The 16,577-nt window shown below is 38.5% G+C and overlaps 1 protein-coding gene across 4 annotated transcripts in view; it reads left to right on the forward strand.

Moving 5' to 3' along the window:
* LOC136864193 (histone-arginine methyltransferase CARMER) overlaps nucleotides 1-16,577 on the forward strand; it is a 466,045-nt gene that overhangs the window by 280,684 nt on the left and 168,784 nt on the right. For all 4 annotated transcript variants that reach the window (XM_067140868.2, XM_067140869.2, XM_068226203.1 and 1 more), the window contains exon 8: nucleotides 10,927-11,149. In XM_067140868.2, coding sequence (XP_066996969.2) covers nucleotides 10,927-11,149 — 223 coding nt within the window. The remainder of the gene's footprint in view (nucleotides 1-10,926; nucleotides 11,150-16,577) is intronic.

Consider the following 16,577-nt stretch of genomic DNA (forward strand, 5'->3'; position numbering starts at 1 on the left):
AGTCTGGTTTCAGACCACCTGTGCTGTACAACTGCTTACTACATACACACAGAAAGGACCTACTACATGTATTTCAAAATACTCCTTTCCTTGTAAACCATACATGTTCTACCACATAAAATATACAAATTAAGATGATGTAATAATGCTAATAATTAATAAAAATTGGAGTTAAGGTTACTTTCCCATCAGGTGCTAATACACATGACTCACTGAGGATTCCAATAAATAGTGATAGATAAATATAACGAAAACTGATTTAATTTAAAAAGTAGAACATTTCTCAAGAATATAAATTTTATTAGATTCTTTCTTGGTCTAACACTGTATACAACAGTTCCTGAATTTTAACTTTGAAAACCCTTCGACCTAGTTCACTCATTCTTTCCATGTCATCATGAAGACACTTAAAATAACATTGATTATATTTTCTTTTCACTTTTCAGTATCTTTTCTAAATATTTACTTAACACATCACTGTCACTTTCACGTTTCTGTTTCTTTTATTTTTAACTGCTGGCAGAGCTGTATGTAGAAGCAGAAGCCACTGGACTGGAAGTTGAACTCCCTTCAGTAATTTCTGAACTGCAGGAGTTAGACCCCTCCAACACAAATTATTTCTGCCTTCTCCTCCTCTATTTCAGCTTGGTGAAAAGGCTCTCACACACCAGGAGCCACTTCCATAGATGTGTTTGTTATGGAACTAAAAAAAATGAACAACATATTAATGCAATTCTTCTAAATTGGAGTTACATTTTAGTCTGCACACAAGCCTTCTATTTAAGAAATTATTAGTTTCAATAATTATTTTAGTAAGATGATTTTCAGTTAGATTATATATTATATTACATTCAGTTATATCTGATACATTAATGAACAGATGGGTAGGACTTATGGCCTACAGAATGAATTTTCCCCTCACTCTTCCACAACTAGAACACTGGTCTGTAGTGTAGGCCTACTTTTAAAATAAATATTACAGAATTGTACCTTCTTCCAGCAATGGAGAGTTCCAGAAAGTTGAGGGCATTGAAGTAGACCCATTTTATGTTTTCTGTACAGCAGATCCTGGGAGGAGAGGGAGGATGTTATCTCTCCAAGTTCGATATCCAGCCCTCAGAATTTGCCATGTTTTGGCACAACTTTTTCCTGAAACAATTAATCAGAATATTGTGACAAAGAAAATATACATGTAGTAGGCCTACTTATGGCATAGGCCTACACTTATTTGTCATTAAAGCGAAAAATGGCATTCATTTCATTAGGTACGAGATGGAGGTTAGGAAAGCACTGCTTATGTTTTCCAAACATTTCTTCAATTAAGTTACAAGAATGATAATTACTACTTCTCCTAGTATAACTTTTTTTACCAGTCTATTCCGTATAATATATTTTATCAATAATTAATCTAAGATAACACTATTCATAAGATAATCGTAATAAATCTAATAATTACTTACCAGTTTTTGTCCCAATTCTCGGCGCTATAGAATGCCATACAAAATTCACGGTCTCCCTATTACTATATCCAGGGAGTCTAGGATTATACACCACTTTGTTTTCATACACAAAGCAAATTAATGTTTCGATTTCATCAACAGATCACTATGTTGCGTCCGCCATTATCGAACGACTGCGACTGAAAAACGGACACGTTTGTTTTCACAAACCAGTCGATCTTCATCGCTCGTAGTTGATCGCTGACGATCGATGCTGTGTGACTGATGCCACTGCCCTCTGTAGGTTTGTTTTCTTAGTCGGTTGATCGCAGTCGTTCGATCGAGCCTGTGTGACAGCCCCCTAATGTTACCAATTTTAACCTTGTTAAAAATGTGTATAGCTGAAGATGTTCAATAATTGAACGAAACATGTCCTATGTTTTTAATAATTTAGCAATAAAATAAGGATGAGATCCTAATTTTATAATTGCTTTTAAAGTATTGAATAGGTGGAAATCAAAGTTTTATTGTTCTACTTCATCTTGTATGTCGTGGCATTTTTCCAATAGCGACTTCTGACTGAACAACGAGTTTAGAAGCTACATTGGCCAAGTTGAAGTTTGGCCAGTTGCACTTTGGGCCTTTTGAAAGAATAATCTTTTCTTCCTCATCTAAGTTAGACGCAGAGAGGTTAATGACCAGGGGGTGAAACCTTACTAATGTGTTATTAGTTGAACTAGAATTTAAAATAGTGTTAGGGGGAGGAATTTTTTTGCTCTTAAGAGCTTCTAGTTTTTTCTCTAAGATGGTTTGTTTTTAGACAATATATTGAACAGTTTAAAGTGAACAGTATCCTGAAAGATGTTCCAATGAGCGCTAGTAAGAGATGCACCGGCCTTGAGGTGAGTCTTATTCAGAAGTTGATTTAAGGCCTTTTTCTTATAGAGAAAACTCAACTCATTTTTTAACCAAAGTCTGTTAGTTCTAAGTTGAATTATATATTGATGTGGAAGGACTTGACATTGTTTTGTGACACTTTTTAGGAAATTAGGGGTCAAATTTTGGGTAATGCATTATTTAATAAACTTAATATCTTTGCCTAGTTTCCCAATTTTGTTCTTAAGACTCAAGTATTGGTGGGCCAATGAGTTTGCCTGGTTGGCTGCTTCATTTAAATTTAAGAATTTCATTTTTAAGTCCGTATTGAACCGAAAATAATAGATAAGTAAAATTTAAAATCCACCTTTGCAATACTAATATTTAACTAAACAAGTTATAACATTTACTTGGAACTAGTCTCGACACTGGTGAGCATCATCTTCAGCCAAATATGAGAACAGGCAATCGTAAATAAACATATTATCATTACATCAATGCACATATCTTCACAATTTAAAGGTTCTAACTTGAGTGAAAAGAATTTTGTTGTGTTAAGTGTCATTCTAATCGTGACTTCAAGATTATGAAATTGTAATTATTTGAAGTTTTCTCCAGATACTTTTAGGGGCATCATAAGTCCCATATTAAGAGTGATTATATATGCATTGATATAATGATGATACACTATGTGATCAAAAGTATCCGGACACCTGGCTGAACATAACGTACAAGTTCGTGGCGCCCTCCATCAGTAATGCTGGAATTCAATATGGTGTTGGCCTTGATGACAGCTTCCACTCTCGCAGGCATATGTTCAGTCAGGTGCTGGAAGTTTGCATGGGGAATGGCAGCCCATTCTTCACGGATCGCTGCACTGAGGAGAGGTAGCGATGTCGGTCGGTAAGGCCTGGCACAAAGTCGGTGTTCCAAAACATCCCAAAGGTGTTCTGTAGGATTCATGTCAGGACTCTGTGCAGGCCAGTCCATTACAGGGATGTTATTCTCGTGTAACCACTCCGCCACAGGCTGTGCATTATGAACGGGTGCTCGATCGTGTTGAAAGATGCAGTCGCCTTCCCCAAAGTGTTCTTCAACAGTGGGAAACAAGAAGGTGCTTAAAACATCAATGTAGGCCTGTGCTGTGATAGTTGCACGCAAGACAACAAGGGGTGCAAGCCCCCTCCATGAAAAGCAAGACCACACCATAACACAACCTCCTCCGAATTTTACTGTTGGCACTACACACACTGGTAGATGATGTTCACCGGGCATTCGCCATACCCACACCCTGCCATCCGATCGCCACATTGTGTACTGCAATTCGTCACTCCATACAACATTTTTCTCACTGTTCAGTCGTCCAATGTTTACGCTCCTTACACCAAGCGAGGCGTCGTTTGGCATTGGCCTGTGTGATGTGTGGCTTATGGGCAGCCGCTCGACCATGAAATCCAAGTTTTCTCACCTTCCGCCGAACTGTCATAGTACTTGGAGTGGATCCTGATGCACTTTGGAATTCCTGTGTGATGGTCTGGATAGATGCCTGCTTATTACACTTGACGATCCTCTTCAACTGTCGGCGGTCTCTGTCAGTCAACAGACAAGGTCGGCCTTTACGCTTTCATGCTGTACGTGTCCTTTCACGTTTCCATTTCACTATCACATAAGAAACAGTGGATCTAGGGATGTTTAGGAGTGTGGATACCTCACGTACAGACTTCTCACACAAGTAACACCCAATCACCGGACCATGTTCAAAGTCCGTGAGTTCTGCGGAGCGCCCCATTCTACTCTCTCACAATGTCGAATGACTACTGAGGTTTCTGCTATGGAGTGCCTGGCAGTAGGTGGCACCACAATGCACCTCAGATGAAAAACGTATGTTTTTTGGGGTGTCTGGATACTTTTGATCACATAGTGCATGTTTATTTACGATTGCCTGTTCACATATTTGGCTGAAGATGATGCTCACCAGCATCGAAACTAGTTCCAAGTAAATGTTATAACTTGTTTAGTTTAATATTAGTATTGAAAAGATAAATTTTTAATTTTACTTATCTATTAAATAGTTGCTGCACATGGAATCAGTGTCTCGGATTTCAAGGTTAGGTACGGCTTGATGATTAATTTTATGAAGAGAAATGGACTTTCTCTTCGACGAAGAACACCATTATGCCACAAAATTCCAAATGATTTCAACCAAAAAGTAATTGATTTTCATCGCCTTCTGATTGAGAAGCATAAAGTGAAGGAATATTTGCTCTCCCAAACAGGAACCACAGATCAGACATCAATCGGTTTCTGTATGCCACAAAGTCAAACAGTCGATAAGAAAGGGTCATCGATTGTAATCGTACGCACTACCGGAAGCGAAAAAGAACTATGTTCTTCAATGCTATTCTCTTTGGCAATGCTTGCTGTAACAGGTGATGGCAGAAAGCTTGCACCTTATGTTGTTCAATAACAAAAACCATCCGCGAGGGATCCACATTCATATCCAAGAACAAGGGTGGATGGACACATCACTCTTACAAAATCGGATACGAACATTTTGGGGAAATATAGCAGGGGTCCCTCCTTCGATGCCCAGCCCTTCTTGTGTTGGACAGTTTTCTTTTTTTGCTGGCATGTCATTATGTTCTTACATGAATTGTACTTTTATTAGTACACGTTTATTTCACTTCAGGTCATTGTCAGCTCGTAACAGGAAGAATATTTTCCAGTTTCGGTACTTCAAACCCATGTGTCCAGCTTACCTGATGTACCCTATTCGACTTTTCAGAACAAATCTCACACCGGAATTTTACACCAAATGACGATTAACCGCAAATGAGTTGAACCAATTGCGTTTATATTATATTTGACTAGCTGATGTACCCGTGCTTCGCTACGGAATTCTACATTGTATATAGAATTCTAGGTTAGGTAGTGTACACGTTGTGAGCAAGATTGTATGAAATTGCATAGCTCTTAGCGTTACCATAGAAACGCGTCTGGGGAAGTCGCCAAACATCTCTTCTCATATGAAGACCGAGTTAGAGAATTGTCACTGTAATGGTAGACCCGCTTACATACCATCAGTCACAATCAGGTTGGGGAGCTTTCATAATAATGGTAGACACTCATTCTCCACCTGCTTTTTTACATCCTCAGAAAGACTGTCTTAGTGGTTTTCCCAACTGGAATGAACATACATTACAATGACGTCAGTAGGAATGGCGCGATAAAAAGCAATGCTTTAATATGAAATACTCGATCAAATGGAAAACCACACATTTTCTCACTTTTAATGAACAGAACTACACTGCCGATCGAACAGTCCAAAGTTCCAGAGCTGGAATGACGAAGGCGCAGACTGCCGTGGGCCGCGAACACTCTTCGTCCCTTTTCGGTGGGGAGAGGGTCGAATAGTGGCGACTCCCAGGGCAAAAACTATGCCCTTTTACTAATATGTTTCCTAGGAGTACCGATGAGTCGGAAAGTATCAATTCACTACAGTGGTGGCGGAAATATCTATCTGACTTGGAGGCAAATTTTTCCTCCAACTCAGAGGAGAAACCGCCTCTTCACTGCGAATTTGGAATAAAATTAATGTAGAATTTAATAAGAATGAAGAGGAAGAAGCTTTTCTTAAGAAAATGCTCTCTTCAGGGATGAATTTTCAGTTATTTAGTGAATTGTGCTGCTATAATTTGGAATAGCCCTAATTGCTATTCTAGACCATGCCATACTACTACTACTCCTCTTACTACTACTCTACTAAGTGAGCATCTGCCTTAAGTATGCCCACTGCTCAATGAAAACAGCGCGTCAGAGTAGGGATCGAATAGCTAGAATACTATGATGTACCACTGTGTGTTATGTACCAGCTGTATCAGAAATGTATGAACCAGAGGAATGGCATGCTAAAGAATAAAGTTTTATAACTCCCTGGCTATTTCCCGCCAATATTCAGTCGGGCTGTTATATTCGGTACGCAGCAGTAATCCAGTCTATGGGAGTTGAGAGGCAGCATAAGAGACAAAGAGCATCACAACAAACAATGGTCAATATAATGTTATTGTTGATCAATGTTATGCGCTTTCGATATTGTAGGCCTTCACATTTAGTTTTCTTCAGACCCTGAAATACCACTCTTATCATAGTCGGTATGTTAAAACTGAATAAAACATAATTGACCGGAAATTGTATTCTCTATAACTTTTGTTATGGAGTACAATTCGAGAGGACCAATGACATAGGTATTTAAAAATTACATTTTAGGCACCTTCCCCTAAACTACAATTTCACCCTGGGTTAATACAATTGTTTATAGTTTAGACTGTAGTTTCTTATTCCCCGACTCTATATACCGATTTTCATTGAATGCTGTTCACCTATTTTCTCGTGGCTCGGCGTTGATATGGACTAAGCAACAAAAATACCAATTCATGAATATCTGTGTTATCATAGGCAGTACGGTAAAAATGTATAAAAACCGGGCGAGTTGGCCGTGCGCGTAGAGGCGCGCGGCTGTGAGCTTGCATCCGGGAGATAGTAGGTTCGAATCCAACTATCGGCAGCCCTGAAGATGGTTTTCCGTGGTTTCCCATTTTCACACCAGGCAAATGCTGGGGCTGTACCTTAATTAAGGCCACGGCCGCTTCCTTCCAACTCCTAGGCCTTTCCCATCCCATCGTTGCCATAAGACCTATCTGTGTCGGTGCGACGTAAAGCCCCTAGCAACAACAAAAAAAATGTATAAGACATAAATGGTCGGAAATTTAATTTTATATAACTTTGGTTATGTAGTATTTATCAATACGACCGCTAATAATATAAATATTTGAGAATTAAATTTTACGCTTCCTACTAAACTACCATATAACTCAGCATTAATTAAATGATTTATAGCCTATATTGTAGTGACTCACTCTCCGATTTTGCATACCATTTTTCAATGAGATAGGACCACTAATAATGCAAATATTTAAGAATTAAGTTTTAATCCTTCCCCTAAACTACCATTTCACTCAGAGTGAATAAAATTATTTGTAGCCTAGATTGTAGCGACTTATTCTCCAACTTTGTATATCCGTTTTTATCAAGATAGGACCAATAATAACATAAATATTTGAAAATTATATTTTCGGCCTTCCCCTAAACTACCATTTCAATCAGCGTGAATTAAATTATTCATGGCCTAGATTTTAGCGACTTATTCCCCGACTTTGCATACTGATTTTCATTAAATTCTCTTTACCCGTTTTCTAGCGATGCGTATACATACATACATACATACATACATACAGACAGACAGACAGACAGACAGACAGACAGACAGAAATTACGGAAAAGTAAAAAGTGCATTTTCTTGTTAATGTGGACACATGACCGATACAGAAATACAATTCCTTTCAAATTCTGAGCAACGTACAGATAAAACTCTTATTTTATATATATAAATGTTTCTCTTAAATGTAAATGAACTGTAAATATTTTTTTAAATATCTGAATTCCTAAAATAATTTACGCATCTGAGGTTTTCGTCTGTATTTTTCATCAAACATTATGTTAATTATGCCAGAAAATATGGTGAATTATTTCTTTTTTATCCTCACCATCTATATCTGTTCAAGATCATCAGCATTATTAATAACTACAATACAAGAACCCTTTTTTTTTTTTTCCCAGCAGTGTTATTGTTCCATTCCTTCCCCATAAGAAAGCATAGTCCTTTCTTCTTCACTTCAGATGTGCAATTGCCACCAATATCCTCCTCTCCACAGCCAGACTCACTTTGATGTATATTATGTTGTCTCTGGGTAGCCCAAGGTGCCTTGTTCTCAGATTACTCTCTACTCAGTGGCATTCAATAAAACTGTCCTTACAAGTAACTAATTCTCATATTTGTTCCATATTGAAGATAACAATAAGTAAAATTCTTTCAAGAATAAAATTTACTGTGTCCACCTATTCAATACAATTATATTCTGTAGTGATTAAATCCTACGTTAATTACATATAGACCCTACTAATTAGGAACATGTTTCGCCCTATTTTTGGGCATCTTCAGCCTAATGATAATCTTAACCCCTTCGGTGGCGGGTTTTGGGAGACCTCCTGTGCCAGAAAAGTGAGGTTTTTCGGAGGAAATTATTTATTTTTAGGAAGCAAGGAATGAGTAACAATTATTAAGGGAACACATTCATATATTATTCAAGGTTAATAAAATCTTACTTTACACCCTATTAACACTTTTTTACAGTAGGCCTGTGTTATAGTTTCATAAAAATCATAAAACACTGGTGTTTTGAGTAGGACCTGTACTGTCCTGTGAGCAATACATTCTTATTTCATGCTTTTGTATTATTCCCATCAGCAACACTAAAGCAATCAATTGCCAAATTTTGTAAGAGTTTATTTTTTCCAAAACTGTGCCCTTCCATGGGAGATTTATTTACAAGTTTTTCAATGCAATTTTAGAATAGGGCCAACGAATTTTTTCGGGCACTGTCAAATTTACAATTTCATCTGTTACAATCAGTTCAAAACAGTCAATCGCACTCACCTCTGATAATCCTCACACCAGGATTTGCCGTAAATGGAATAATATTAGGTCGCGCACTATCCCCAGGCTTACACATTTTCCAAACGAATGTATATTCAACATCTACCATCACCTTAGCTTCTGACGTAATACCTTCTTCACTTTCACTACAATTACTGAGGTCATCATCTGAAGAATCAATAGTACCATTATAGCTACTATCAGAAATACTAATGTCACTTAGAGATTCATCTTTGATGTAGTTCCTTATTTTGTCTTCAGACAAACTTCTCTTCCGTTTCGCGCTCGCCATTTCTGTTTACCTCGTCAGCTGGCCAGAGGTTGTATATGTAAAGTAGAAAAGATAAGGCATATTTTAGGCCAGACGCTTCGTGAATACAGCTGGAAATCCTCCCGCCATTTGTTGAGAATGCTTGAAAACATTTTCCAAAGCGATTAGAGCACCCGAGAAATTATTGGGCGATCGCGAAATGAACACTGCAGCTAAACGAGAATTTCTCGGGCGGTGACGTTATGGGCAGGCGTGCGCCACCCGAGAATTTCTCGGGCGTGCCACTGAAGGGGTTAAGGTCAAGTCTTTAAACCAATTAAACATTAGAACTTAAAACTAAATACAATTGTCTTATGCTTAATTTTTTTTTACAAAAAGTTGTGCTTTAGGTGATATTTACAAAGATTTTAATTAATGTACACATTGTAACCTGTCACAAATTCTGGATTTTAATTAATGTACACATTGTAAATCTTTGTAAATATCACCTAAAGCGCAATTTTTTGTAAAAAAAAAAATTTTTTTTTTTGCTAGGGGCTTTACGTCGCACCGACACAGATAGGTCTTATGGCGACGATGGGATAGGAAAGGCCTAGGAGTTGGAAGGAAGCGGCCGTGGCCTTAATTATGGTACAGCCCCAGCATTTGCCTGGTGTGAAAATGGGGAACCACGGAAAACCATTTTCAAGGCTGCCGATAGTGGGATTCGAACCTACTATCTCCCGGAAGGCCACGGCCGCTTCCTTCCAACTCCTAGGCCTTTCCTATCCCATCGTCGCCATAAGACCTATCTGTGTCGGTGCGACGTAAAGCCCCTAGCAAAAAAAAAAATTAAGCATGAGACAATTATATTTAGTTTTAAGTTCTAATGTTTAGTTGGTTTAAAGACTTGACATTAAGATTATTATTAGGCTGAAGATGCCCAAAAATAGGTCAAAACATGTTCCTAATTAGTATATGTAATTCATGTAGGATTTAATCACTACAGAATATAATTGTATTGAATAGGTGGACACAGTAAATTTTATTCTTAAAAGAATTTTACTTAAAACTGTCCTTATCAAAACCTCCTCACACTGTTCACAATAATTGTATTGTGCTTTTGACTCAGTTGCTATGGCAGGTGGTGACATGCATCCACCATACTTACTGTCAGTGACTTCCATGTTAAGAGCCTTTCCCACCTGTTTCACAGTCTCGAGTATATTATCATTCCTTCACTTGGGAACACCTTGTATTTCTAGGGTGTTCCTTCTTGAGGTATAGAACTGAACAAGGCCTTGGAACTAGTTACAAATAGAGAATTGTTGGCAATTAGCAAATTCACAGAGGCTTTCAGACTGAACGCCAAAAGGCATAACGGACCATAATGAAGATGTATGTCCTTCAGTATTGATCCAACTCCGTTATGCTATTCTCTAAAGTCTTCACCCTACAGTGCAGCAGAGCATTCTCCTGTGTTAAAAACTCAGTCTGAGACAATTATTGAGCTGTGTCATGCTGCTGGTTTTTTATTAGATTCACATTGTCATCTCTCATGACATACATTAATTGAATTCGCAAATCAGTTTCTCTCCCGTGCAGTTCTAATTTAATGGCTTGAACTTCTTCCAGCAATTTAATTAAAAGTTCAATTGCATCACATGCTGAATACAATGGTTTTTAAGAGATACAGTTCTTACGGATCCAGCCACTGTTCTTTCCATCGGTATATATCGATTCTGTTGTTAGTGTGTTTCCTTTGTTTCTATGACGTACCTGGTGATGATTTGTATTCTTCTTTCCAGATATTCCCGTCCAATTCCACCTCCTCGAATCGGGTACAGTGCACGGCCTCGCTTTTTGGTTCGATGTTGCATTCATAGGCAAGAACACCACTGTTTGGTTATCAACAGCACCTTCGGAACCCCTAACACATTGGTACCAAGTAAGGTGTCTTCTTGAAACGCCCATGTTTGTGAAAGCTGGACAACTCTTAAGTGGAAGAGTTCTCCTTGAGGCAAACCAAAGGTAAGTGAAGTATGCTTGTGTCAGAAAGGTAAATGTATGAAGACAGATCCTTTTAGAGCATCTATATTGTTTTAGCCATGGTAGATTTCATTTACAATAGAACATCCATTTTCCACTCCTCAATTAACATATTAAACATTGTAACCTTCATTTCACAACTTAAGAACTTACTATTACTATAGAGTGACAGGTACTATTCAGGTAAAAGTTTTCAATTATTACTATGTTTACTATTTTGCTGTCTGTCTTCCTCTAGGACACTACAACAGTTACTGAAAGCCTTTGTAATAAGACTATTGTCCACAGAGACAGAGGGCAGAGAACTGACAGCGTTGATTTTTAAGGTGTCAGCTTGCGGTTTCTTTATTGGTCTCTTCACTGACCTGTCACATTTATGGCTTGTCCTAAGGCAGCATTCTTCTGTCATGAAACAAAGAATTTATCTGTCATGATAAGATGAGTACAGTGTTTTAAAGAATTGTACAATGTAGACCTGATCTCTTTTCCTTCTTTCGCTATCAAATTTGAAACTTTACTGCATTTGAAATATTACACATGTTTAGAAGAGTACATTGTTTTAAAGCATTGTACAATGTAGACTTGATCTATTTTGTTCTTTCACTGTCAAAATTTGAACTTATAGCATTTGAAATATTACAGTCATTGACAGAAGAAAAAAAAAAATTAAGTCATTTTGCTGTCAAACTCGATATACAGTTACATCTCAAGCAAATAGTCAAATGCTCTAACTAGAGAAATTATTTGTTTTACAGCCTTGGCACTGGAGGTCGTGGTCATGCTGCCACCTGTTGCCTGTGGATAGGCTCACAGAAGCTATCACAAGATACAAATTTCATATTATGCGTATTGACTGCTAACTCTTATGTAAAATGTATAAATTTTACATCAGAGTCACAGAAGCTACACAGACATAGTGACTCATTACTTCCACTTGTGGAAAGGTCATCAACCAATTGACATGCTTTTACAGTGCATTCAAAGAAACTTCATCCAGTTATCAGAGTTTGAGACGGAGTATGTTATTGGAACGCAAGAGGCTGGATGCTCATATTGACCAATCGCCTGTCTTCTAGACAATTTTGGCCACAGAGTTAGGGTATGTTGGAACCATTGAATGTGTGAAGGCATGCCTTGGAAATATTGGATGAGTAAGAGCACACACACTCACACACACACACTCTCTCGCTCTCGCTCTCTCTCTCTCTCTCTCTCTCTCTCTCTCTGCTCAGAACGCCTTCGACTAACCACCTGGACGGACTATTGTCTAATTCTCCGACAAACATGCGTGGATCCAACTGTTGTGGAGTCTGTCATACATGCATATATAGCACCATTGTTACAACCCCCTTTGTCTGCCCGAACCATTTCAAGGTGCTTTGCTGAAGGAAATTTAGTCTCATTACATGTCTTAGTCATCTACACCCACCGTTGTGTCTGGTTACAGTGGTGCCGTTAACAACAAACCTGGACATTTATGGACTGGAACCGGGTCATCTCTAGTGGTGATGTATCTAGCTTCTCTTTTTACACTGATGGGGGCCATGTTTGTGTGTTGAGGTCTCATGATGAGCACCTCATTTCGACCTTTGCTGTGGCAGTACACACTGTCCCCACTGCCAATGTGCTGCTCATGGGGGCCATCACATACAACAGTTGATTACCCTTTGTAATGATATGAGGGACGTTGACAGCAGGATATCCTGTGACTGCATATATGTTGGCCTTCATGACAGGGATTCCAAACAGCTACAGTATTTCCAGCAGTATAACACTGGGCCGCTCGCAGCAGGGTTATTTTAGGAATGTGTCTGCAACGTTGCCACACTTTCGTGGCCTGCTCGATGACCAGATTTAAACCCCATCAAACATATCTGGGACCATTTGGGGCACCAGCATCAGCAGTGTAGAAGTTTACGTGATCTAGAGGATCAGTTGCAACAGATACGGGAATCCATATACACCACAGGATACAATGCAAAACCTGTAGGCCTCTGTACCTGCTTTATCAAAGTTTGTATCCAAGCTAGAAGTGGACCCTCAAGGTACTAGTATCTCCTTTCAAATGTTCACTTTTCTGCAATAAACTGTTCTTTGCTATGATGCAATCATTAGTTATAGGCACTAAAAACGGTTAAAATAAGCAGGCGTATAGACTCTAAAAATTGCCAAAACAGGCAAGTACATAGGCACCATTATGTAAAATAGGCTGGGATACTGTCTCCCACAATTGCAGTGGGATATTGTCTCCCACCATTGCAGTACACTGATGTGAAGTAAATTGTTGCTGGTTGCTGTTCAGGGGGTGCAGTAGAAAGTCTGCGTTGATACAGTCTTCTGCACTCGGTTGAGAGCAATCACTGTAGTTTTGCGCTGATCTACATTGTGGTATTTTTTTTTTCACGTTGATCAGAAAAAAATAACATTGATTTAAGTGACATTGTTCCTATATGTTAACTATCTATTTCTATTGTTGGGCTAATTGGCATTAATGCTTAGCATACATGAAGTAACTGTCTCATACACCAGGCTAAGTGGCTCAAATGGTTAAGGCGCTGACTTTCTGAGCCCTAGTTGGCAGGTTCGATCCTGGCTCAGTCCGGTGGTATTTGAAGGTGCTCAGATATGTCAGCCCTTTGTCGGTAGATTTACTGGCACTTTAAAGAACTTGTGCGGGACAAAATTATGGCATCACAGCATCAACAAAAACCGTAAAAGTAGTTGATGGGAGTAAGTGAATGTATTTGTAATTTATGTGAAAGTATGTTCTTAAGAATATTTCAGTTATAATTTGGCAGTACTGTATAGAGTTCTCTAGAGCCCAAACACAGCGCTGGTGAAAGTTAGTTATGAATTATTTAAAAGGGAGTTGAAAAATTGCATTATGTAAATCTCTTTCACAGGAGGTGAATAACAGTTCAAATAACAATTTTTAATTCTCATCCACTCTGTAACAAGTGCCGCCATGGTTGTCTCGAGATAACGTTCTAGCTCCTCATCCAGAAATTAATTTTTACTTAAATTTCTGAATGTTCACTGCTTATATAGCATTGCAACAAAACAGTTCGACACAAAAATTAATAAGCTTATAGACACTTCAATAAAATGTGATCATAGTCCTCAATCACAAAAGGATAGAAGGAACAAATTAACTTATCTCCTTACTGCAAACTTGGCAGAAGCCTACCCTTCCATCAAGAGTGAAGTTCGGATCTCTGGTAATCCACTGCTTCAGCCCGTAAAACTTGGAAGATTTTTCTGTACACATTACTGAACTCACTTCTTCAAAGTAGATCTCTAAATGATGTCAAGACAGAGCATCCCGACAATTCGCAGACAGAGGAAGGTATGGAATATGGGTAGGCACAACAGAGTTCTCATGTATCATCTTTGGAGGTGGTAGGCGTAATTGTTCCTTATTTGTTCTAATGGAAATTCCCCTAGCGCTATCTTCTTATTGTTAGTGGGGTAAACAGTTGTTAAGAAATGAGAAAATAATTGGCAGGTCGCTAAGTGGGTAAAGTGTGTTAAATCCAGATATGCTATTTTTGAAATAAATTAAAGTTTCAAGGGGTTCCCTATAATCACCAATATATAAATATTGTACTTCCCTTTTGTTGGTTTAGTGGTGCTTGTTGCACCAATATTATGCTTATATTAAAATACTAGCAAGATACCCGTGCTTCGCTACGGTATTATACTGAAATTTAGAATTGAATGCTTATTGTTTTATATTTAATCCACCGAAATTCGTGATCTGACTCGTTTTCTGAGAGAATCCGCCAAAATTCGCGATCTGGCTCGTTTTCTAATAGATTACTGCAAGTTTCCTCCCACTTTTCAATCTTTCTTTCCAGCAATCGATTTCGTACTTCCCGGGCGAGGTCCAGGCATTTCACCCGGTCAGTTGGGTCCCTAAGTCATTGCCATCCATTCCTATAAGCATTTTTAATATGGATCAAATCCTTGAGGAGATCCAGCGTGGTATCGTCTTGGGTGCCTTGGCGATACTGAACCCGCGGCCGGACTGCATTCTTAGTCATTACCCATCCAGGACCCGTTTCCAGCGAGGTCCGCACATTTGACGACGGTCCAGAACATTATTATTATTATTATTATTATTATTATTATTATTATTATTATTATTATTATTATTATTATTATTGATGTTCTGGACCCCACAGCTTGATGCAAGACCGCTACTTGGCGGTAAATTACATCTGCTGCCATTGTCATTGTCGAGAATGTGACCAGCACCATTGTCGCGCGTAGGCAAGTGTGCGGGATTTCTGGCAATACGAATGACATACTTCCCTGCATTATTGACCTTATTATAGAGATGAACAATTGGACGGTCAATCTCATTCCTATCGTTTATTTCAAATGTGTTTAAATTTTTATTTATATGCCAGGAGAATCTACTGTAATCTAAGAACATTCTCCGAAGGAAAAGATGGCTCTTGAAAACAAACCCAGGAACGATTAAAAATGATCGGTTTATGATCAGAATAAGTACATCGAAAATCTACAGCCTGTTTCCAGTCATTCGACAGGGTCAGGAATGGACAATAAGAATTGTGCCGGCTGCCAAAACCTGTCGCACTCCTCTGGGGCAATGATTAATGAATGATAAATGAAATGAAATTATATTGAACAGTGTTGCTGGAATGAATGATGACAGGGAAAACTGGAGTATCCGGAGAAAAACCTGTCCCGCCTCCGTTTTTTCCAGCACGAATGTCACATGGAGAGACCGGGATTTGAACCATGGAACCCAGCTGTGAGAGGCCAGCGCTCTGCCGCCTGAGCAACGGAGGCTCCTTATAAATACATTATGAACAATAAAATCAATTGGTCTCCTTTTACTCCCCACCGCCGTTAAGTTTATTTACCCCCCCCCCCCCCAAAAAACCTAAAAGAATGCGTGATTCTTTATGTTTAAAGGAGATTCCAAACAGCAATGTTCACGTCTATTACCTTCAGTATTGAGATAAAAATCATTCACTTTTTTTCAGTTTCACAATCCCCTCCCCCTAAGTGAATTTTCCGGTAAAAAATACTTGTTTCTTTAAAGTAAAGGATCTTCTAAATACCAATTATCACGACTCTAACTTCAATTTTTGATTTGTGTGTCCTCATGAAAGGAATTCAACTCCTTTTCACTCCCCCCCCAAGATGATTCCCCCTCCAAAAAACGGGTTTTTCTTTGTTTCTAAAAGAGATCCAAATACCAATTTTCACGTCTGTAGGCCCTAACAACTTTAGTTTTTATTAGATGTAAGTATTGTCATACAATGAAATCAATTAATTTTTCAATTCTTTCACCTCCCCTCCCCATTCATTGGATTTTCCGAGAATACGTGTTTCTTTACTTTTAAAGCAGATTCCAAATATCAAATTTCACGTCTGT

This window comes from Anabrus simplex, chromosome 2 (genome assembly GCF_040414725.1).
Source record: "Anabrus simplex isolate iqAnaSimp1 chromosome 2, ASM4041472v1, whole genome shotgun sequence".
Lineage (NCBI taxonomy): Eukaryota > Metazoa > Arthropoda > Insecta > Orthoptera > Tettigoniidae > Anabrus > Anabrus simplex.